Source organism: Notamacropus eugenii, chromosome 1 (assembly GCF_028372415.1).
Source record: "Notamacropus eugenii isolate mMacEug1 chromosome 1, mMacEug1.pri_v2, whole genome shotgun sequence".
Taxonomy (NCBI): Eukaryota; Metazoa; Chordata; class Mammalia; order Diprotodontia; family Macropodidae; genus Notamacropus; species Notamacropus eugenii.
The window spans coordinates 545,920,757-545,943,651 of NC_092872.1; the positions used below are offsets into that span (position 1 = coordinate 545,920,757).

The window sequence follows — 22,895 nt, forward strand, 5'->3', positions numbered from 1 at the left end:
TAGTGTAGCATGCATTTAATAAATGTTTATTGAGTGATAGATTAATGTAAAATTCTTCAGTATAATTCATATCTCTATTAATGAGGAGAAAATGTATGCAAAGGAGAGGGCACAAATTATTACACTGCTCAGATTGGTCAGAGCTAGAACAGAAGCCAGTCCCTTTGACACTGCCGTAGTTCTTGGATTCTTCCTTTTTGTTATTTTAGTGAGCCATATACCATTATATCTCACCATAACTTAGCTCACACCTCTAAACACCTAGGTGGCTTATCATGACTGATGAAAAATGTTTATGACTTTCTATCATTTACTTGGGATGAGTGCATGATTCCTCCAAATGTCTGAAAATCTGTTCTTAGTTTGTGTCCACAAAAGCACTTTCAGTACCTGCTGGACTCCTACTAGACTTTAGATTTTTCTCTAATGACCAAAAATAGTTCCAAGAAAGCCTTCTGAAATTTGATGTTCCCCCAGCGGTGCTGTAAACTCCTTAGCTATTAAATTATTGTGGATAAATTTTTACCCTGGGTAGAACCTGGTATCTGTGGGCATTATTTAAATCTGATGTGCAATAGGGAGCTGGCCAAATGTACACCAAAAATATGGGGTTACCTAAAGACCTTGTGCTTTTCCTTTCTAACGCAAGGTTTGCTCAGTATTACTACTGTCTATGTGGTGTACTAAGAGCATACACATCTCTGTTTTTCACTTCTACCTGGACTTGAGGTGTTGAGACACCTCGTTTTGTGTCCTATTTCTGATTACATAAAGAAAACTTAATGGTAGTTCCCCATTGAGGTCAGATATAGAAAGTGAGTGTCAGCAAAAGACACCTCCTTCATCTCCTGACTTCCAGATATGCCTTGCTAGATGGCTGGGGTAGGAGCGGAGAAGCAAAGCTGGAAGCAATCTTTGTTGGTGTTGTTCAGTAGTGTCTGACTCCTTTTGACCCATCATGTGATTTTCTTGGCAAAGGTAGTGGAGGGGTTAGGTATTTCCTTTTTACAATGGATTAAAGCAGACAGAGGTTAAGTGACTTGTCCAAGGGCACACAACTAGTGAAGGTCTGAGGCCAGATTTGAACTCTTTTCCCTAACTTCAGGCCCACTGTTTCATCATTGAGCCAGATAGAAATCATCGAGTTCAACTCTCTCATTTTGCAGAACCAGAAATTGAGATCCAGGGAATTTAAGTGACCTGACCAATGCCACATAGATAGCAAGTATCAAATACGATTTGAACTGAAATCCTTTTATTCCGGAGACAAAGATCTTTCCCCTGTGTCATGCTGACTATATCATGTCCTGGGGCAGGTTTCAGAACAGTCACAGGTGGAGGGCATACCAAACAATGAATTTATGGACCTTATATTATATGTGCTCTGGTTGGGATGATGTACCTTCTTCCAGAGATGATTGCTCCTTCTCATACTCTTTTTTTTTTTTTTTAATGTTGAGGCTTCTATTTCAGGGAAATGATATATAAAATACCATTTCCCTTTACCCTAGAATCTAGTGTATTATTTGTTGAGGATTTATGCTATATTTGGTCTTGAAAAATAATTTCATTAGCAAAGACTATTATTATAAGATTTCATCCCATAATGGGATTCCTTATTCTTGTTACCTAATTACTTATGGATCACTTAAACAAGACTCCAAACTTAAGTAACGTTCATCCATTTAGCAGCAGAATAAGTCAATAACCTATTCACACCAAATGCTACAGTGGAGAAAAGCATTAGCTTTGGAGACCAAGGACTTGCTTTTGAGCCCTGGTTCTTCCATTCAAAAACAGAGATTTAGAGATGGGACAGACCTTAGAACAAACCAAGGACTTGTTTTTGAATGCTGGTTCTCGCATCCAAAAGGAGAGATTTAGAGATGGAACAGATCTTAGAGCTCATTTCATTAATTACCTTCATTTTAAACATGAGGAGATGATGTTCCGAGGAATTTAGGTGACTTGCCCATGGTTACACCTCTAGCAAGTATCAGGGTCATGACTTGGATTCCAAATTCATTTCCATTTTGACTGCACCAAGATGCCTCTTCACCTCCTTGTGACCTTGAGTTAATTGTTTAACCTTTCTGGGACCCTGCTTTCTCATCTGAGATGTGAGTGCATTGGGCTAGATGACTTAGATTTAGCTTCTATAAATCTATAATCATAATAGCAGGATAAGGGAGCAATTTAAAATGAAATAGCAATAATATAGAATACAGCAGCGACATCCAGGCACTTCTACCCTTTACATCCTTTCATTTCACTCTCACTTTCCTCTTTCCAGGTTTTCAGTCTTAACATCAATTCAAGGCATACCACCAATAATTCACCTTCAGCATCATCACTACCATTACCACCACCATCAGTGTAGAATCCAAAGTATCAGGGAAAATTACTATTAACCTTAACGAATATCACAAGAAATAAAGTTAACTCTTTACTGCCCTTCACAGAAGACATGTAGAATAGTGTATACCTCAGGGTACTATTTTTAGGGGCAATAGGCCAGTGACTAACTCAAACATGTCCACAGAAGAGGCTTCAGAACAGTGAGTGGACTAGATACCATGCTGAAGTTGAAGCAACTGGAAATGTTTAGCTTGGAGAAAAGGCTTGATTGGACATGAGAGTATTTATCAGATCTCTGAAGGGTTTTCAGAACAAAGAAGAATGAACTTTGCTCTTTTTGTGTTGAGTCTAATGAGAACCCATGCTGGGAGGCAAATCTAGGGAGATTTGTATTCAATATAAATAAAAATAACTTGATAATTGGAGCTATACAAAAGGCAAATGGAATGTTTCAGTACATAGTGAGACCCTGTCTCTGAAAGTCTTCAAATATCAGATGGCCAAATATCAGGTAATATGTGGAGGAGATTCTTGACCAAGTATGTATTGGATTAAATGACATTCAAGGTCCATTAAAATTCTGAGATTTTGTAATGATAAACCCACTCTGGTTTTTGGAGTCTTTTACAGTCTCCATAATAAGAGAGAGCATGGGCCATCAAACTTTATTCCTAATCATCAAAAATGATGATCATCAACTAGTGTTATACCAGCAACTTCTTCCTAACACTGATTTAAGAACTTAAGTTTTTATATTTTCATTATAGTCTAGATAGTCTTAATTCTGGTTATATGAGTCATTTTCTAGAATTGTTCTGGGACTTTGTTCACTGTTCTGACTTGTTCCTGACTTGGTTCCCTCAACCAGGGTCTTTATCCTGTGGAACACATTCTCTCTACTAAAAAAGTTCTTAGAAATTTGAATGATGTTTAGAACCAAATAAATGTTTATCTAATTTCACTATATTTTTTAAAAAATTAGATACATTCCTACATTGACAAATTCCAGGCACTTAATTTGATCCACATACCTCCATACCCACATCCTTCAGTACCTATTAGCATGAATTTAAGGGAAAAATGTCTTTACATTTATTTGAATCTAAATATATGACATCCCACTCAAATGTCATAGAGTGTTGTTTTCCAACTATTAGCAATTCCTTCAGTTTTACAATTGAGGAAACAGAAGAATAAATATTCTGTAACCCTACATGAGTAGGTAGCACTTAAAATATTCAGGTCTCCTATCAAAGTTTATAGATTCCCCATATGCTTGTTGGCCTCTTTTCTTGATTTCTCCTTCAATCTGTTCTAAATTCTGTTCACGTTCACTATTTGTTAAGTATAACTGGTTTTTAACTGGGCTAATGATGAACTCTTCCCCAATATTAGTACTTCCCAGTCTTTAACATTAACATGTTTATTGTCCAGGCAGCAGAGAACCACCAACGTTTTTTGACTGGGGCACTATTATAGCTATCTTTGTATATCTGAGAGATTGTTTTCACAGTGATAGGAATAATGGACTGAAAAGGCAGAGAGAGTGCGGCAGGGGGACCAGCAAGAAGATTGGTATTTTAGTCTACATAAGAAGCTGGATGATGATTTCTTCACCTTCTTGCATCATTCCTGGAGATTCCCAAACTGTACAACTTTTCTATTAGCTTTACTACCTCTCCACAAATTTTCTTATTTCTGGCAAAGGAAGGTGCCAATCTCCCTCTCCTCCTGAATTTTCCATCCTCTAGACTACATTGATCTGGCAACACTTTCACCAGTACCAGAAATAAATGTTGTTCTTCAGGCCCTATACTATTCCTTAAGTGTAGAAATTCAATGGTGACAATTTCCCTTCTGATATTCCCACCTGTCTCCAAGATATTAAAGGCTTAGGAGCGATGCAAAGAAACATATCAGGGTGCCGGGGACTATGGGAATCTCTGTTCCTCACTTGATGAATTACCTGGGGCAAGTCCTTTCACATCTCTGGGCTTCAGTTTCCTTTTCTATAAAATTAAGAGATTAATTGTAGTCTAACCAAGACAGAATGTTGAGGCTATATTACTTCCTCATCCAGGATATTATGCTACAGGGAGTTGAAATGCATATAGCCATGTCCATAATAAATCTAAGTATCAAATGAGATAATAATTGTAAAGTATTTAGCAAAATGCCTGGCACATAATGTTATATAAATGTTAGCTATTATTATTGTTATTATTCAATCAGCTCTTGTATGTTATTCTATTAATTATTATTTTGTTTGTTTCTTTTTCCTCTAGTTTATATTAATATTTCATTTTCTTAAAATGCATTCTGGGTATAATATTCAGTGACTGATTCTCTCCTCCTAGACCCACTTTAAAATGAGGTATTTCCTTTCATTTTTAAGAGCCTTGTATTCTGCAATGCTTGGACAAAGTTTATGTGATTAATCTACTACCTTCTCCTTGATCTCCTTTGGTGCCCTATAAGTGCCTATTTAATACTTTGACCCATTAAGGGAAAGCAAATCAAAACAAATCCTTTTCCTCCTTTACTCTGCCCTAGCCCTTATTTAACACAGAGAGGATCAGGTAAAATTATAAAACATAGAAGATATACACATATCACTTACATTTCAAAAGGTATGCATTCAAATGAAAATTTTCAAAACCTGTCACTTCTCTCTCTCCTGAGATAATAATTATCTTCCTCACTCATTGTTGGGAGTGGGATCTCAGATTGGGCTGATTTATTTTTATTTACATACATATTTACATATATACATACATATATATTTACATACATATTTACATATATACATTTAATTTTGACATACCAATTATTTTCCAAATCAACACACACACACACACACACACACACACACACACCCATGCACATCATCCATAGCATCATCCTATTAAAAAAATTAAACAAAGCCATCCAATAGCAGTGATAGTACATCTAGATTTGTTTTTATAGATCATTATTCCTTACCCAAAAAGGAAAGAAATGTGTTTCAACCTTAGTCGTTTGAAACCAATATTCATCATTATATTTTACCTGATTGTTACTTTTGGGCATGTCTTCCTTTGCATTATTTTAGACAATGTATACTCTCTTTTTTCATTTTGCTTCCTTTGTTTAGCATTGATTTTTTTAAATCTTCCTATGTCTGTTTGAATTCTTCATGTTCAATTTTATGATATAATAAAACTCAGGTATATCAATATAACACAGTTTGCTTAGCCATTATTCATTCATTGAGCATGTACATTGTCTCCAGATTTTTCTTTCTCCAAATAAGGTTTCTATTAAAATTTTTGGATCATAACACACTTCTGACATTTCTTAGATGTGAAATATTAATTTGATGTTGCTTCTTTGCTGTAAAAACTCACGAATAATATGATCAAATCAAAGAAAGGAGCACCTCAGTAACTTTTCCCTATAATTTCAAAATGTTTTCCAGAAGCGTCACAACAATTCAAAACTCTACCAGCAGCTAAGGAGTGGTAATATATTTCTACACCTCTTTTAATTTTGACTTTTTCTGTCTTTTACTATCTTTGCCGATTTGCCATGTAAGGAATAAAGCTTATTTTATAAACTTTCCTTTATTATCACTGCTTTGATAAGATTGTCACATGGTTTTTGATAATTTTCATTCCTTCCTTTGAAAATTGTTCATATTCTTTGACTACTATACTATTGGGTTGAGTTCTTTTGTCTTATAAGTTTGTGTTAATTACCTATATAATTTGAATTTTGAAATTTTGTCAGAGATATTGCAAGTAATTTTACCCCCAAATCCATAATTTCACTCTTATTCTAGCTATAAAGAGTCTCTTGTTAAAGTTATGCAGTTTTCATTGTCTTCTCCTTTATCCCTCATTTGGTTATGAATTCTTCTACCAAAATTGTGATTTGGATATCACTTAAATGGAGCATTAGAAAGTGCCTTCTCTACTTTCATTCTTCTCTCATTTTTAACAAAGTGATCTTTTATCTTTTGGAATGTATTGCAATATTAAGTGCCTGTTTTTAAAGCAAACCCTATATTTCTGTCAAACAGCTTTCAGTTTTTCCAGCAGGTCTTGTCAAATAAAGGGTATCTCCTCCCTTAGCTTGTGTTCTAGGACTTAGCATTGAGCCACAGTGTTAATTTGTGTATACTCCTTGATTATCCTAGTTTACTCTTCTTTTTTTAAAATATTTGGACCAGTATTAATTAATTATTTGACTATTGTTAATTAATTACTAATTATTCTTTATAATCTGAGATCTGGCACTAATATTCCCTTTTTTATTTCTATATTCTCCCCACTGTCCTTGAAATGTTTAATGCTGTATTACGATGCATGTACAATGATATAAATTGTTTTCATTTTAATGAGCACTATAAAGTATCTCCTTGGTAATTTGACTAATACTGCTTTACGTCTATAAGAAAAATAGTATCATCATTTTATTATATTGGTATGAGACAACCACAAGCATTAATTGTGACTTTGAATATTTAGGCTTTCATTTGTTTTAATAAATAATATCTGTAACTTGATTAAATCAGTCATAATTGCATTTTAACTGCTTAACTCCAAGATCAATGAATTTTATAGTTATTATAATGGGAAATTCTTCTTGTTTTACTAATATCAAGAAATCCTAGTAACTTTGTGAACTTGTACATATTTTGCTAAAGCTATTAATTATCTTGATCTATTTAGCTTAACATTTTTTTCTGTAATTTATTATTTCTAAAATAATTACAAAGTTCTAACTAATGGCATTAATTGTGCTAATTGCTTTATTAGGGATAAAATGTAGATTGGCACCAGGATTGTGATTTCACCTGTGCATAGGAAACTCCTTGCTGAGGAAATCCTTTCTACCAAATCAGGTTAGCACCTTCTCTGCTATTAGTCTGCTCCAGTTGTAGAGCTTTCTCTTAAAACTTACTTTGAATATACCCTGTATGTACATATTTATTTGTTTGTTGCCACTCTCATTACAATGTAAGCTCCTTGATAGTGGGGACTGTCTTTGAATCCTTCCTGCTTATAAAAATGCTTTGCACATCTTAATTAGCTGCTTATAGAACTGAGACAGTGTTTTGCCAAGAGTTATATAGTCAATATGTGTCAAAGAAATGAATCCAAGTCATCCTGGATCTGCTATGGAATACTGTCTCATATATTGCTTTACAAATGTTGAACAAATCCTTTGTTATGATATAAATCTGAATTGATAATAATAAATACTTTGGACATTTTACTATATTTTCTTTGCACCAGTATTTATTAATTAAGTTAAGCTACAGTAGATAAATGGCTGAGTCTGGTGTCAGGAAGATCTACATTCAAATCTAGCCTCACTTACTAGCTATGTGACCCTAGGAAAGTCATAGAATACTGTTTGCCTCAGTTTCCTTATCTCTCTAAAATGAGCTGGAGATGGAAATGCAAACTACTCCAGTGTCTTTGCCAATAAGACCATAAATGTATTCATAAAGAGTTGGACATGACTGAACCAACTGAACAACAACAACAACAATGTTCTTTTTATTTCAGTTGTTACTCTCTGGTTTGGATTCAGAACCATAATTATTTCATTAAACAGAGCTTGGCAAATACCTTTTCTATATATTTTCAAGAAGCATTTATAAACAGTAGGGTTTAGGTATCTTTTTAATATTTGATAAGATTCTTTAGTAGTTAAATTATGACTTGCTTTATTTCTTTTGATGATGAGGATTACTAGGGATTTCTTCTTCCTGTCTGGTTAATTTGGAATTTTACATTTTTAATTAACACATCCATTTTCTTTTAATTCTCATTTTTCCAGCATACTCTAAGAATTTATAAACATAAGAATTCTGTCCAATAGTGTAGACAATAAACTATACATGTTTGAATATCTTGTAGGAATATTGACCATTTTCTTCTATAGAATTACTACAAGGAGAGGGGGACTACTCAACAAGGTGGGTTTTTTTTTTTTTTTGACATTGCATGGATATGAAGGAAGTACAAAGGTCTCAGTCTTGCCATGTTACCAATCTATCTTCTTTTTCACTCAGAACTTTGATTGATTACACCCTCTAATTCTCCTTCAGAATTGTTAGGTGTTATAATCTACACATACCCATGGCATGCCATTCTGTTATCATATGGACAATTTCCAATAATTTGAAAACTATAATATTCGCTGTATTTTAACTGTTCAACAATATGGATTGAATATGTATATTAAAATGATAGGTCTTTTAACTGGGTATAGTGATCTCTGATAATTTTCTTTACTTCCCTATTATATATTCAGCTTGTTCATTTTATGTTATAAACTTGGTGTTCCTCTATTTTTGCTGAATTTATTAACATTTTATCAATTTTTTAAATCTTTGCACAAAATATTTCAATTAATTTTTATACTTGAAATATTATTTTGTTCAAATTTTATTTTGACTGGGTTTCTAAATGATTAATTTTTGCTATTTGGATTAATATTTTGTGGATTTTCTAGTTATTTGAAACTACATGCACAGCAAGTTAAAAATCCTTCATTTTTTCTTGCTTTGTTCTTAGTTACAGAAATACTTTAGTTCTAGTTAAAAATATTGGTGTTTTGTTTCACTGCTATTACTCTCATAATGACTTTTTAATATTTATAATATAATTAGTCATTAGTTCTTTGAGTTTAAAATTGTTTAAAATATCAATACCTAGTTTACATTTTTATATGTGTCTATATAACCCCAAATCATCTTGTCTATTATTATAATGTGAACAAATATTATGCATTAAACTATAGTCACAAATATACAAACAGACTACTAAATGAAAAAAAAAGGATCCATAGAACCTGCACTCAGTTTACATTGATTAGTCTCTCTTTGCCCTTGACATAACCAAGAGTCAGCAAACCAAAGCTTGAGGCCAAATATGGCCCTTCAGTGAATTAAGAATTTTTTCATATTTAAATGTAATAAAACTTTATTATAAAATCCAAAACTATTCTTAGCTTGCCTGAATAAAAGCCCTGTGGTCTGGATGTGGCATATATCACATACATGCATAATTACATCCAGAATGCAAATGTATGCAAAATTAATTCAAGGTAGTTTGAGGAGAGAGAAAATTATCAGCTGGGAACATCAGAAAAGATTTCACATGAAAACAGTATTTGAATACAAATAAACAAATAAATGATTGTTTGAAAAGTAGTGTTTGTACCAATCTGAGTTGCAGAAGGAAGAAGTAAAGAGGCATTCTAGGGAAGGGAGACAGTCTTCGGAAAGACAGAGTGAAAGGAAAAAACAAATTCTGTTTAAGTAACTGTGAAGTTAGTATCTCTGGACCAGACAATCTATGAAGAAAAGCACTGTGTTTAAAAAAAATACTGGAAAAATAAGAAGAGGTCCAGCTGTAAAGGATGCCACAGCCAAATTTAGAGTCACTAGTGAGCCACTGGAGCTAACTCAGATGAGGATGAAGCGTTACATAATCAAATCTGTATTTGTTGACTGAGTGGAGGATAGACTAAAATGGGAAGGGTAGTTTAGGTAAAGAGACCAAATAGAAGGTAGTATAATAGTCCACTGATATGTGATAAGGTCTTGAAATTGGATGGTGGTTATATCATTAGAGAGGAAATAGTATGAGAGAGATTGTGGAAATAACAAAATTTGTCAACTAATTTTATATATGGGATGAGTGAGAGTGAGGAACAAAACATCACAAACTTTGGTTTCCAGAAGGATGATGACACTCTAGATAATGACAGGATATTCCCAAGAGGCAGGGAAAGCCTTGGAAAAACAATAAAGAGATTTGTTTTGGAAATATTGACTTTGAGATGAAATGTTCAATAGGAAAGCTTTGATCTGGAACCGGAGCATGAGGGAGACTGAGGCTTGATCTGGCAGTATCTACAAGAGATGAAAAGACAATTTTTGATAAGAGAAAAAGCCCAATGAAGATCTTGGGCACACTCACAATTAGTGGGTGTGAAATGAGTGGTTATTCTGCATAGAAGACCAAAAAGTCATAGTAATTTTAGGACTAAAAAGAGAACCAAAAGAAAGCAATGTCGTAAAAATCATAGGAGGAAGAATTATCTGGGAGGAGAGTGCAGTCAACAGTGTATGATATAATAGAAAGGTTGAAGAAAAGGACTGAGAAAGAGGTCACTACATTTTGATAATTTGCAGACAAATGTTTCACTTGAGTGACAAGAACAGAAATCATATTGCAGAGAGTTTAGGAAGAGTGAAAGGAGAGGAAGTTGAGGCACTGAATGTAGACAAATTATTCAATGGTTTGGGTTAAGAAATAGAAGAGAGCTATAGGTCTATCACTAGAAAAGATACTAGAATTTAGTTAGGTTTTTTGTTTTTAAGAATGAGAAAATAAAGTTATGCATCTTCAAATAAAGAAATATAATGAACACAGAAAACTAAAAAAAAAGATAGACCCATCCTTTCCTGTCTTCTTGAATTTAGGGTTCTGGAAAGTATATCAAAAACTTTTAACAGAGCTGTACTCAGAAAACCCTCCATTTTTATATTCTACGTCTGTCAAACTCTCTTAAAGTTGTCCATTATCAGCAGATCAGCATATATGTAAGAACATCAGCTCCATTACCTGAGGGGAAGCAGAATAAGAAGGCTATCTCAGAATTAACTCTGAGACAGGTGTCTGGGTACAAGAGGGAAGATGTCAGTTCATTGACTTTAAACTAAGAAACTTGCAAAGTATTGTAACATCAGAGATTTAGAACACTACTGAATCATTTGGGATACACATTCACTGAGTCTCTGGTTACAGGAAATTGTGCCATCTGTGGAATGGAACTCCGGAACATGACCTTGATAGAGAGTTTCTTCCTCATTGGAATTCTCCAGGATAGTAGATTCCCTGAACTCATCTGTCTCATAATCACATGTCTCTATCTGGTGGCAATGGCTAGTAATGGTGTCCTCCTGTTGTTGATTGCTATGGATAACCGGCTCCATGTGCCCATGTACTTTATGCTCAGCCAGCTTTCACTTATGGACCTGTTATTCGCATCAGTTGTTGCCCCCAAAACATTGGTAGATTACCTGTGTGGACAAAACACCATCTCCTTTACAGCGTGTGGGCTTCAGATGTTTTTGGCACTAACACTTGGGGGTGCAGAAGATATTCTGTTGGCTTTCATGGCATATGATCGCTATGTGGCCATTCGACACCCTTTGAACTATATGGTAATTATGAGACCAAAGGTTTGCTGGTTCATGGTGGTTACTTCTTGGCTTTTGGCATCTCTGAGTGCCCTTGTGCACACCATCTATACCATGCACTTTCCTTTCTGTAGAGCCCAAGAGATTCACCACCTGCTCTGTGAGATCCCTCCACTATTGAAGCTAGCATGTGCTGACACTTCACAGTACAAGTTGATTCTATACACAACTGGTGTGACCTTCCTCCTCATGCCCCTTTCTGCCATCTTTGCTTCCTATACCTTAGTCTTGACGGCTGTGTTCCACATGCCTTCAGCACAAGGGAGACAGAAAGCTCTCCTTACCTGCTCATCCCACCTGACAGTGGTTGGGCTATACTATGGAGCAGCCATGTTCATGTATGTCCTGCCCAGTGCCTACCACAGCCCTCAGCAAGAAAATATCATCTCTGTGTTCTACACCATTGTCACTCCAGCTCTGAATCCCCTAATCTACAGCCTGAGGAACAAAGATGTACTGGGGGCCCTGAAGAAGGTTATGTGGAAAGGGCCCACAGTACGGAGATTTTAGCACCTGAGAAAAATAAAGAAGACTTTGTTCTAGCATAGGATTTTGTTACTATTGTTTCTAATTCAATAATGTATGTTCTTGACATTTTGCCACAGCATTAAATTTGTATATTAATTTAGATGCTACTTTCATTCAGTTTTGGTGTTTGGTAGGTCAATTCTCAGTCTACTAACTTCTCAACAAGACCATGGAGTTCTGTATACAGTTGATTGCTAGCTCTTGAACATATGGTTTCTCTGTTGCTGTAATCAAGGTCAATTTCATCTTGCTTGTCACTTTCTGTCACAATAATGTCTTAAGCAACATTTTCTGTGCTGTTTCTTTCATCTCAAAACTTGGCTGAAAGATGTCTTTCATGGGTTCATGAAAAGCTTCATACTAGCTATTATCAATCTATCCTCTTTCTGAGCTACTACACTTTTCTATGGCTTCTTTATTGCTGCTATCCAACAGATGCTTGAGAGTGAGTGCATTGTCTTCTCCATTGATGTCTCCCACTTCACTTTTTCAGTTGCCTACTGCAAGATAAAATCTTCATATATCTTCAGTCTCTTGCCATTTCCTCATTCAACTCCAACATATTTATCTCAGCCACCAGTAGCAAATTTATAAATTACCGAGTGAGTGACATTAAGCTTTTAAAATGGAAATTAATGCATCTACTTCAAAATTATTTTCAAGAATTCAGAAAGTACTAAATTCTTTTTAAAGAATCAAAAAAATCACCTCCATCCAACTTTACATAAACACCTTGCTTTTATTAATCTTTCATTTTTGAAGACTTAATGACATCGTAGGATGATGTCCTGATTTGCTTGTCAATTGGATTTAAATGAGGGAGGCTTGCACAAGGTCCTCAGCCTCACTCTCTCTTCCAGAATCATCAAAATCCAGTGGCAAGACAAAAATCAGTATGCCTGATGATGGTCTGAGATGCAGTGGATGGCTTTGGTGTTTTCAATGTCTGACCAAACTAAACACTCCACTGCACCAGCTTCAGCCACCTTCATGGCTGTTGGAACAAATTATCCTCATTCATCCATTCCAATGGGAGAAGTCTTTGTGCGTGGGAATAGAAAACCTCCTAACTTTCCAATGGGGTTGGGGCCTGTTGGTTACCCTCAACCTGATTTAGTCGTCTGCTCAGATAATTTACCAGGTTGAGGTTGCTGCTCATGTTGCAACCTTTTTGAACAATTGGTGAGAATTGAGTAACAGGTAGGCACCAAAGGTAGATGAGCAGTCTTCAATAGCCTTGACTAGCCCTTACACCAGAGTCCACCCCTCTATTACTACCTTTTGACCTTCCCCCACACCACTTAAACTTTCTGGACCTCAATTTCCTCATCTGTAAAATAGGGAATACTGGAAGACTTCTTTCTATCATCCTTTTCAATTCTAAATCTATGATCCTTTGAGGTTTAGTGTCCACCTTTTTTTTTTGGGGGGGGGAGCTACTGATATGTTCATAGCATATTTTAGAAATAACATCTAAGTTGCATTAAAAAGACCTGAATTCTAAGATCTAAAATTTGCTATTTCTGTGACATTGGCCAAGTCACTTCATCCTTCTTTTATTTTATTTGGAATTTTATTTTATTTTAATTCATGGCACAAAATGAGCATTTCCATAAGATAGTATAATCTAAAATATTATTGCACATGAAGCTGAAAATAAGTTATGTGCACATTGCTATCCTATTTAAATATGTACTAAAATCATCTTTTTTTTACTTTTTATTTACTCCATCCCCACCCTAGAGATGGCTACCATTACACACACACATCTATAAAATCATTCTTTACACATACTTCCGTTTATCATGGATTAGATAACTTCTACCTTCCTATGTTCTTTGTAGTTAACTTGGGTATTTATAATAGTCCAAATGACTTAGTTACTCAGAGTTGTTCTTAAAATGATATTGTTACTACATAAAGTATTCTCTTGTTTCTGTTTATTTCATTCTTCATCTTTTTATGTGTCTTTCCATGTATTTCTACGATCTCTGAGCTCACCCTTTCTCATAGTCCAGTAGTAATCCACCATTCTTAGCCTCATGTACCTCCTCTTTGAAATGAGGATGATAATATTTCAGTTAAATATTTTAGTCCTTTTAGAATCTGTAATTACATTGCTGTTTCATTGGTGTATAGTTCCCTGAACTATCCAAATTTAAATGCATCTATACATAAATAAAAGATTTATTGGAACTTCTATGGTTGAAAAATACATCTCCTTGCTACCAACATTATGTTAAAGATTCTCTTAAATGCATTGCGAAACCAAAAAAATTCACGTGACTCTATTGATTTATTTGCCTTATTGTGGTGGTCTAGAACTGAACCTGCAATATCTCTTGGGTATGCCTGTATGGAATGGTGTTAGTTGTGTGAGTGGTAAGAAGAGAACGTAGGATGACAAAGTAAAAAACACAAGCTTAGACAAAAGACTGGATATATAGATGTGTGTGTGTGTGTGTGTGTGTGTGTGTGTGTGTATGTGGGTGTGTGGGTGTGGTATCTAGAATGAGTTGAGGTTGAGAATATGGGTGAGAGGGAGCATAATGGTTCTTTCAGCAGTTAGAAAGAAAGGAAGGTTCTTTTGGGGGAAAGATAGCAAGTTCTGTTTTGGACATGTTGATTTTATAAGGCTATGGGACATCCAATTTGAACTATTCAAAAGCAGCTGGTAAAGAGAGATTGGGATTTAGGAAAGAGGGTAGGGATAGATACATAGATCTGGGAATCATCTGCACAGAGATGTTATTTTGAACCCATGTGACTGGGTGAGGCCCCAAAATAAGATAGTATGAAGAGAAAAAATACTACCCAGGATTAAACTTGGGGGGATGCTCATTGCACTAATTTATATTTCTTCCAAAGTTGAGAAAAAATGCATATATATATATATATATATATATAATTCAAGGTATTTCTCCTCAACTTCCAAGTGAAAAGATTGAAGTACTGCCTCTCTGATCTTCACCCTATTAGGGAAAAGGGAGAGTTTTGAAAGAATAAATGAAGGAATTATTAGACAAAGGAAAAAAAGAGGAAAAAGAAGAGTATTGAGAAGGTCTTGAATGAAAGTTAGTGGCCTAGGTTTATTATTTTAAGGAGATAGATTATGTTATAAATCCCTTTCATTTTGTTTGAGCTATTTTAATTGATTCACTTTGTTTTATGCCAGTCAGATGTCTGAAAAAAAATAATGATAACAATGGTAATATTAAATATAATAATCTTGCTATTATCATAGCTGGAATTTATTTAGTTCTTTCAGGTTCTCAAAGTGCTTTACATATATTATTTAGTTCTCACAAAAACCCAGGAATGTAATTGCCTTTTTTTATTCCCATTTAACAGATAAGGAAAGAGTTAAGTGACTTTCCCAAGATCAAGCAACTAGTATGTGTCTGAGGCTGGATTTTAACTCAGATCTACTTGATTCCAGATCTGGTGGTCCTTCTACTGTCCCTGAAGGACATTTACTGACCTTGAAAGAAGAGTGAAAATGCAACAGGTTTGATGTAGCAGAGAAACTTGCTCTGCTCTCTCCATTATAGTGATATTCCAAAGTCAGGAATAATAAAAGAGACTTGGATTCTTTAAAACTACTTTATGGACTCACATAGCTCCAATTGGAAGCATTGTAAAGTACTTTTACAATGTATAGCAAAACTAAATACCAACTTCTCCAAGTGAACAATACCTCCCTCTGAGACCTATAAAGATCCCAGTTATCTAACTTTGCCTCCTAACCTCAACTCCTGAATGTCACTCAAACAATTATCTAGGCCAAGCTCTATTTTTATACTTTGACAGATTTGTATTCTCATTGATTAACCCATCCATGCCTACGCATCTTGTAGAATTAATTTTATGCCTCTCTGTAAATCTTGGACAGGAGGTTTACCTGTTTGCTTGTTGCATAGATACCAATGTAGCAATGTCTACATGTTATTCATTGCTGTCACGATGTAACTGCCCATAACTTTTTTGTAGTCATACATTCCTACTTATAACACTCTTTACATTGTGTCTTCTGAGTAATTTTCTATTTCTCCATAGTTTATGCCCAATACACTATTCTCTATTGCTTATTGGGGTGACCCTTTATTGCATTTGATAAAAGTAAAAACTCATTAGCATAGTTGGCCAAAAGTGAATTTCCCCTGGAAATAGTGGATTTATCCTAATTTGACATCTTCAAGCAATGGCTGAATGAACTTGTGGGAAAATAATCATACAGGTGATGCTGTTCACCTAGGTAATTGCTCAGTTGTTATTTGTGGTCTTTGAAAATTATGGAGATTGAGGGAAGCATCACAGGACCAAAGAGGGATAAATTTTATGTTAGTTTTCAAAATTAGGAAACTGTATCCTTCAAGCTACTGGCAACTAATTTTGAGTACAATTCCTTGAAAAAACATTCAAGAATGCATGATGAAGTGTGAATTTTGTTACCTGGGCACACATATTTCCAGTAATTAGAGAAGTCTAATATGTTACACTTCTATAAAATTTCACTTATGTTGCCTCTTCTGTAAATGCCTTTCACATTCTGAATGAACTCATGTTTAGAAAGTAGTAATGTTGAAAAATAAATGGGGAAATTTGATTATGATGCCTCATGACAACTTCCAGGTAGGGGGAAACAAGCTTAGAGATAATTTGCTAGCTTCTAGCTCTCAACTGGTAGATAAAGCAAAGGTCTATCTGGGGTTCTACAGTTTTGGTGCTGAGGTTCCTTTCCCTAGCAACTTCTTCAGGGCTCCCAGTACATCCTTGTTCCTCAGGCTATAGATCAGGGGGTTCAGGGCTGGAGTAATAATGATATAGAACATAGATAGGATATTATCCTGTTGCAGGTTGTGGTAAGCACTGGGCAAGACATACATGGACACAGCAGCTCCATAGTAGAGTATGACCACTGTCAGATGGGATGAGCAGGTAAGGAGAGCTTTCTGTCTCCCCTGTGTTGAGGGCATGTGGAACACAGCATTCAAGACTAGTGTATAGGAGGCAAGGATAGCAGAGAGGGGGATAATGAGAAATGCTGCACCTGCTATGTATACGATGAACTGATACTTTGTGGTGTCAGCACATGCCAGCTTCAACAAAGGAGGGATCTCACAGAGCAGGTGGCTTATCTCCCGGGTTCTACAGAAAGGGAAGTGCATGGTGTATATAGTGTGCACAAGGGCATTCATGAATGCCAAGATCCAGGATGTGGTTACCATGGACCAACAAAATTTTGGTCTCATGAAGACTGTATACTTCAGGGGATGTCTAATGGCTATATAGCGATCATATGACATGAAAGCCAACAGGGTATCTTCAGCACCTCCAATTGTCAATATCAGAAATATCTGAAATCCACAACCTGAAAAAGAGATGGTGCTCTGTCCATGCAAGTAATCCAGAAATGTTTTGGGAGAAATGACATTTGTATAGAGCAGATCCATAAGTGAGAGCTGGCTGAGTAAGAAGTACATAGGCACATGGAGTCTCTTGTCCATAGCAATCAGCAGGAGAAGGAGGACATTGCAGATCACAGCCACTAGGTAGAGGAATGTGATTGTGGCACAGACCAGTCCAGGATACTTACTATCCTGGAGAATTCCAAGGAGGAAGAAACTGTTCTCCATAGTGGTATTCCATAGTTCCATTGCACAGACTCTTGGTTTCCTGGATCAAAATAGAGAGGTAACTACATAGACTCAACAAATACAGGAGGGCTATCAATGTATGATGTTACAGGTAGCTTAAAGTCAATAGGTGGTAAGTCAGTAAAGTGAGAGCCTTCTCATTTGTCAATTGGAGTCATGGTAACAATTATTGAGTTTACTTTCTGATAAATGTATTTCTTCTCCAACAATTGACAAAGATGACCATCAAATTGAGCCAAGTAAAGAATGGTGAATTACTTTGAAATATGTACATAGATTCTGAGGGGCTGGAGCCAAGAAGCTAATACTCACCTAAACTCTAAGACTAACTCCTTCAGATACCTCTGAAAGAAGAGTGAACAAGTTTTGGAGTGGCAGAATACAAGAGGAATCAGAGTATGGCAGACTTGTAGCCCAGGACAACCTGGAGGGTGGAGGGGAAGGATCTGTTGCATGGTGCTAGAGGAGTACACAGTGCAGGGGCAGTACTGACATGGACCTCTGCCATGGCAAGGCCAAGTAGGAAGTCCCAGGATGTCTGAAGCAGAGACAGTGCTGCAGATTCTCAGACATACTGGCGCAGGACGGGAGTCTGGTGGGGGTGAGTGAGAGAGAATCACAGATCCCCAGGAAACTGCAGCAGCACCTCATGAGACTATTAGCCTGAAAACTAAATGTCTGTAAATCACCTACTTGAATTTCTGGGAGCCAAGATGGTAGAGTGATCAGTAAATGCTACCGCTGTCCCTTTATTTACCTTGAAAAACCCAGAGAATATTTCCCCAGGAAAAATCCTGGAACAATGGGATCAGCTGAAGGGATAATCAGTCTCCTAGCCAGTTAGGCTAGTAAAATCGTATAGGGTGTTCCCTCTTTTTGTGACTGAAGGGGACCAGTGCAGGACTGGAGTTGTCCCAAACAGCCCCACCTCAGCAAACCGGGAGGAGATTCTGAGCCCCAGGGGGCTGAAACCAGCATTCACCAACACCAGGACCCTAGGCATGGCTTAGCACAGCCAGGGAAATTGGGAAGACACTAGTGCAGATGGGGTTCACCAACTACTGGGTTAGCCTATGCTCTAGGTCAGCAGAAAAGACTTCCTGTGGCCAGACCACCCTTCCCCCACACTTAAAGTAGGTAGCTCCAGGGTAACTCCAGGGAAACTGAGAAAGACTTCACTTGGCCTCTGCTTTGGCACATTAGCAAACTCAGCACCAGGTAAGCTACAGCATTTTAGCTTCTAGTTGAAAGAACCAGAGACCACAATACACAAAACCTCAAGTTCTAAGTGCAAGAACCATGGGACAGAGCCCCCTGTGCCCCAGAAGCAGAGAAACAGTTTAAAAGCCAGGAAAATGGTGATCATCATGAACAAGAAGCAAACCAGAAAAGACCATAGAATCTTTCTATGGGGAAAAGGACCAGAAAAAGAATACCAAAGAGGTCAGAATTGAGACTATACTCCCATCTGAAACTTCAGAAGGGAATGTGAACTGATCTCAAGCCCAAAGAGCCTTCTTGCAAGAGTTCAGGAAGGATTTTCAAAGCCAAATTAGAGAAGTAGAAGAAACACTGACCAATGATTTTAATAATATGAAAAAATAATTCACTGAAGAGAACAGCTCCTTGAAAAGAAAAATTGGACAATTGGAAATTAAGTATAAAACCTAACTGGGGAATATAACTCCTTAATAGGAACAATTGACCAAATGGAAAAGGAGATGCAAAAGTTAACTGAAGAAAACAACTTGTTAAAAAATTTAAATATATACATAAATATAAACCTCATGAACATAAGCATTTTAGGGTATAAACACATATGAAATCTGTTAAAGTACTGAGAGTAATGTGAAGATTTTCTTCATAATTTTACTTTTTCTTAGATTTTCTAATCTTCCTTGCATTTTTTAGTTTTATTGTTTTCTGCTTAAAGATAATTGATTTATATAGATTGTATAGATTTATAGAATTTATAATATATTTGTAATTATGAAAGTTAAATTGGCAGGAATATTAAGATCAGTTTTGCAGAGAATAGTAAGATGAGGAAAACTGAATAGATACAATTAATATTCTACATATTTCTGTCATATGATGTTATGAATTTATATTTTCATGTGCCATAATTTTTATTTTGTTCATTCCCCCTAAAATTCAAATGGTAGGAATTTATCTGAGGTTAGAACAGGAGGAATGACAGTTTTGAGAGAAAGAGATACTGAAGTTAAGGGTCAGAGAGAAAATGTTTTCAGGATCAGTGATGGCAACATCCTTTCTATTGGTGCTTTCTGACAAGTCTACTGGTCCTGTTTCATGATGGATTACCTGTAACTTGGGAAGATTGAAAATGCTTGATAATGACAAGACAGCCAGGACTGAGTTCTACATCTTCTGTATGAGCAAGGACCCCAAGTTCACCTGGAGTATAAATCTATAAGCTGCACTTTTTCCACCTCTTCTTCATTTCACACCATGCTAACATCTTGGGTATTTGTGGTGATTGTCCAAGGCATCATATCAAAAATTCTTTAAAGGCTCTTTAAGCAGATAATAATTGGCCAATTTTGTTGCAAATACATTTTTTCTCCTGTGACAATGAGCATGTGCGTATTTAAATGTCTATAGGTTTATTTCTGCAGCAATTCACAACTGTTATGATTGTGTCTGCAATAATTATGGTATTTTGTACAACAATTAACCCAAATTTGATCTCTGCTGACTAAACGCAACATCTCTCCCTGTTTCACAACCTGTCATCAAATTGTTTCCAAACCACCACATAGGTTAAAGTTTCAAGTCATTTTTTATTTAAATAAGGATATTATTTGCATTAAATAAAATTTATAAGATAAATTTAATGTGAAATTTTTCAGATAATAAAATGAATATAAGATCTTCCTAGATTTTTTTAATGTTTACAAAATATATCATATAATCAATTTGCAATTATTTAATAAGCATAATTTTATGCTTATTTCAAGTTTTGAAATTACAGGTAGAGTAAATTTTTGTACCTTATGAATATAGTTATATAGTGGAAATTTTAATTTGTAGTTTTGAAGAAAAAGTTATTATAGTTATTTTGAGCACTTAATATTTTGAGTATCATATTATATTACCCAGTAACTCACAACACGTTTTGCTGTTGTTGCTATTGTAAAGGTTTGCAAAACAGAATACCTTGGAAAATACTATTCTAGAGCATTGAGCACTTGAGTGAACATGATTTTCCTCCCTAAAAGGGAGCCATGTCTGGAGGTTTGTGAGGAGGCTTCTAGGGCTCAGGAGAGAGAGCAGCAGTCTTACAGTTGCTCAGTAAATAAAAGCATTTAATTTTGCACTGCAATATTATTAAACACTGATTATTTGAATATATGTGCATGCATATACACAAACACACACATATAGCACTTGGAAAATCTTAAAGTGTTATATAAATTTTAAATATGATGATGATGATGGTGGTGATGATGATGATGATGATGATGATGATGATGATGATGATGATGATTTCAAGGACTATTAGTTTTAATGGGATGGTAACATTGCCAAGATCAAGTACATGATCCTCTTTTTTGTGTGGTTAAAGTGAGATGGAAAACTACATCATGTAAAATGAGTATGTTGAAGAACATGGAGGTTACAGTGGTTGAGAGAGTATAAATTGCATGGTGACATTCCCTAGTATGAGAGAAAGACTAAAATATAGACACTAAACTCATTCTGGAAAGAAACAAGTGTTTTGGAGATCATTTGCCAATGGTTACCAGAATTGTGATTGGGTGGTAGATATGGTTTGAGTGAACCTCAGAGGATGAGAGATTAAGTTAGGGAAGTAGAGGAAGTGCTTCAATAATAAAGTAGCAAGGAGCAAGGGGTACTACCCACCTTGGATCAATGAGATGAGGAAATAAAAGGAAATAAAGGTGGTGTTGGAAAGGGAAGCCAGGGATTGTGTATTATTAGGAGGGAGAAGTGTCTCATTGAGAGCTGGGAGATGCAGAAAATGGGAAAGGAAAATCTTACAGATAAAACTAAATTATTACCTATGAAGTACTTTTCCAGAGGACATAGTAGAAGGGATGGGTAACTTCAGTGTAGAAAATTAGGATGACTGGGTAGGGAGGAGTGAGAATAAGTGATTGGACAACGGAGTGGCAAAAGTGGTGGGGGGTATTTCAGAATGATGTGGGGAGTATATTAATCATCAAGGAATGAGTGTAGGTAGGTTATCAATGTCCATAGGTATTTTGCTTTAGGGAGAAGTCCTCCCAAGGCATTAGGAAGTTCAAGTGGGGACAAGTGCTTAGAGGTGAAGGAATGGTGTTATTTTTCTTTCCCCCAAATCCAGACACTAGACCATTGAAATGATGAAATATTATTTCTTTTTTTTCTCAGAAACGTGGAGACTGATATACAATGAATTTATGAAATGATGATAAATATGATAATGAATGGTTTGGTTTGACATATGTATAAGAAGATGTATTGAAACCTAGAATAGGGGCAATTAGTGTGAAATAAGGGAATGAAAGAGAATGAAATGGAGTTCATTCTATCTACATATGGTTTAGTAGATGGCATAGTGGAGATAGCCCTCGACTTGGAGGAAGAAGGAACCTGAATCTGGATTCTGCCTTACAGACTTATTAGTTTATATGTAGCCTTGGGCAATTCATTTAACTTCTCTCTACCTCAGTATCCTCAACTGTTGTTATTCAGCTATTTTGAGTCATCTCCAACTCTTTGTGATCCCTTTTGGAATTTTCTTGGCAGAGATAGTAGAGTGGTTTGCCATTTACTTCTCCATTTCATTTTACAGATGAGGAAAATGAGACTGAAGTGTTCAGTGAACTCCCAGGGTTATACAGGTATTAAGTGTCTGAGGCCAGACTTGGTCTCAAATATTCCTGACTCCAGGCCTGGCACTCTATCCACTGTGCCACCTAGCTGCTTCTTGATCTACAGAGAGAGAGTAATAAGAGTAAATCACAAAGTGATTGTCAGAATAAAATGAGTTAAAATAAGTAAAGTGCTTTCGAAGCATTTTAAAGGTCATATAAATAATAGTTGTTGTTTGTCCAGTT

The 22,895-nt window shown here is 35.8% G+C and overlaps 2 protein-coding genes across 2 annotated transcripts; one reads left to right on the forward strand and one right to left on the reverse strand.

Moving 5' to 3' along the window:
* Window positions 1-11,188: 11,188 nt before the first annotated feature.
* On the forward strand, window positions 11,189-12,133 carry LOC140527393 (olfactory receptor 2AG2-like). Its single transcript, XM_072644297.1, has one exon. It carries the CDS (start codon window positions 11,189-11,191, stop codon window positions 12,131-12,133), a length of 945 nt encoding a protein of 314 aa, XP_072500398.1.
* Window positions 12,134-16,863: 4,730 nt separating this feature from the next.
* Window positions 16,864-17,808, reverse strand: LOC140527401 (olfactory receptor 2AG1-like). The gene has a single exon (XM_072644309.1). The coding sequence runs from the start codon at window positions 17,806-17,808 to the stop codon at window positions 16,864-16,866; it is 945 nt and encodes a 314-aa protein (XP_072500410.1).
* Window positions 17,809-22,895: the final 5,087 nt, after the last annotated feature.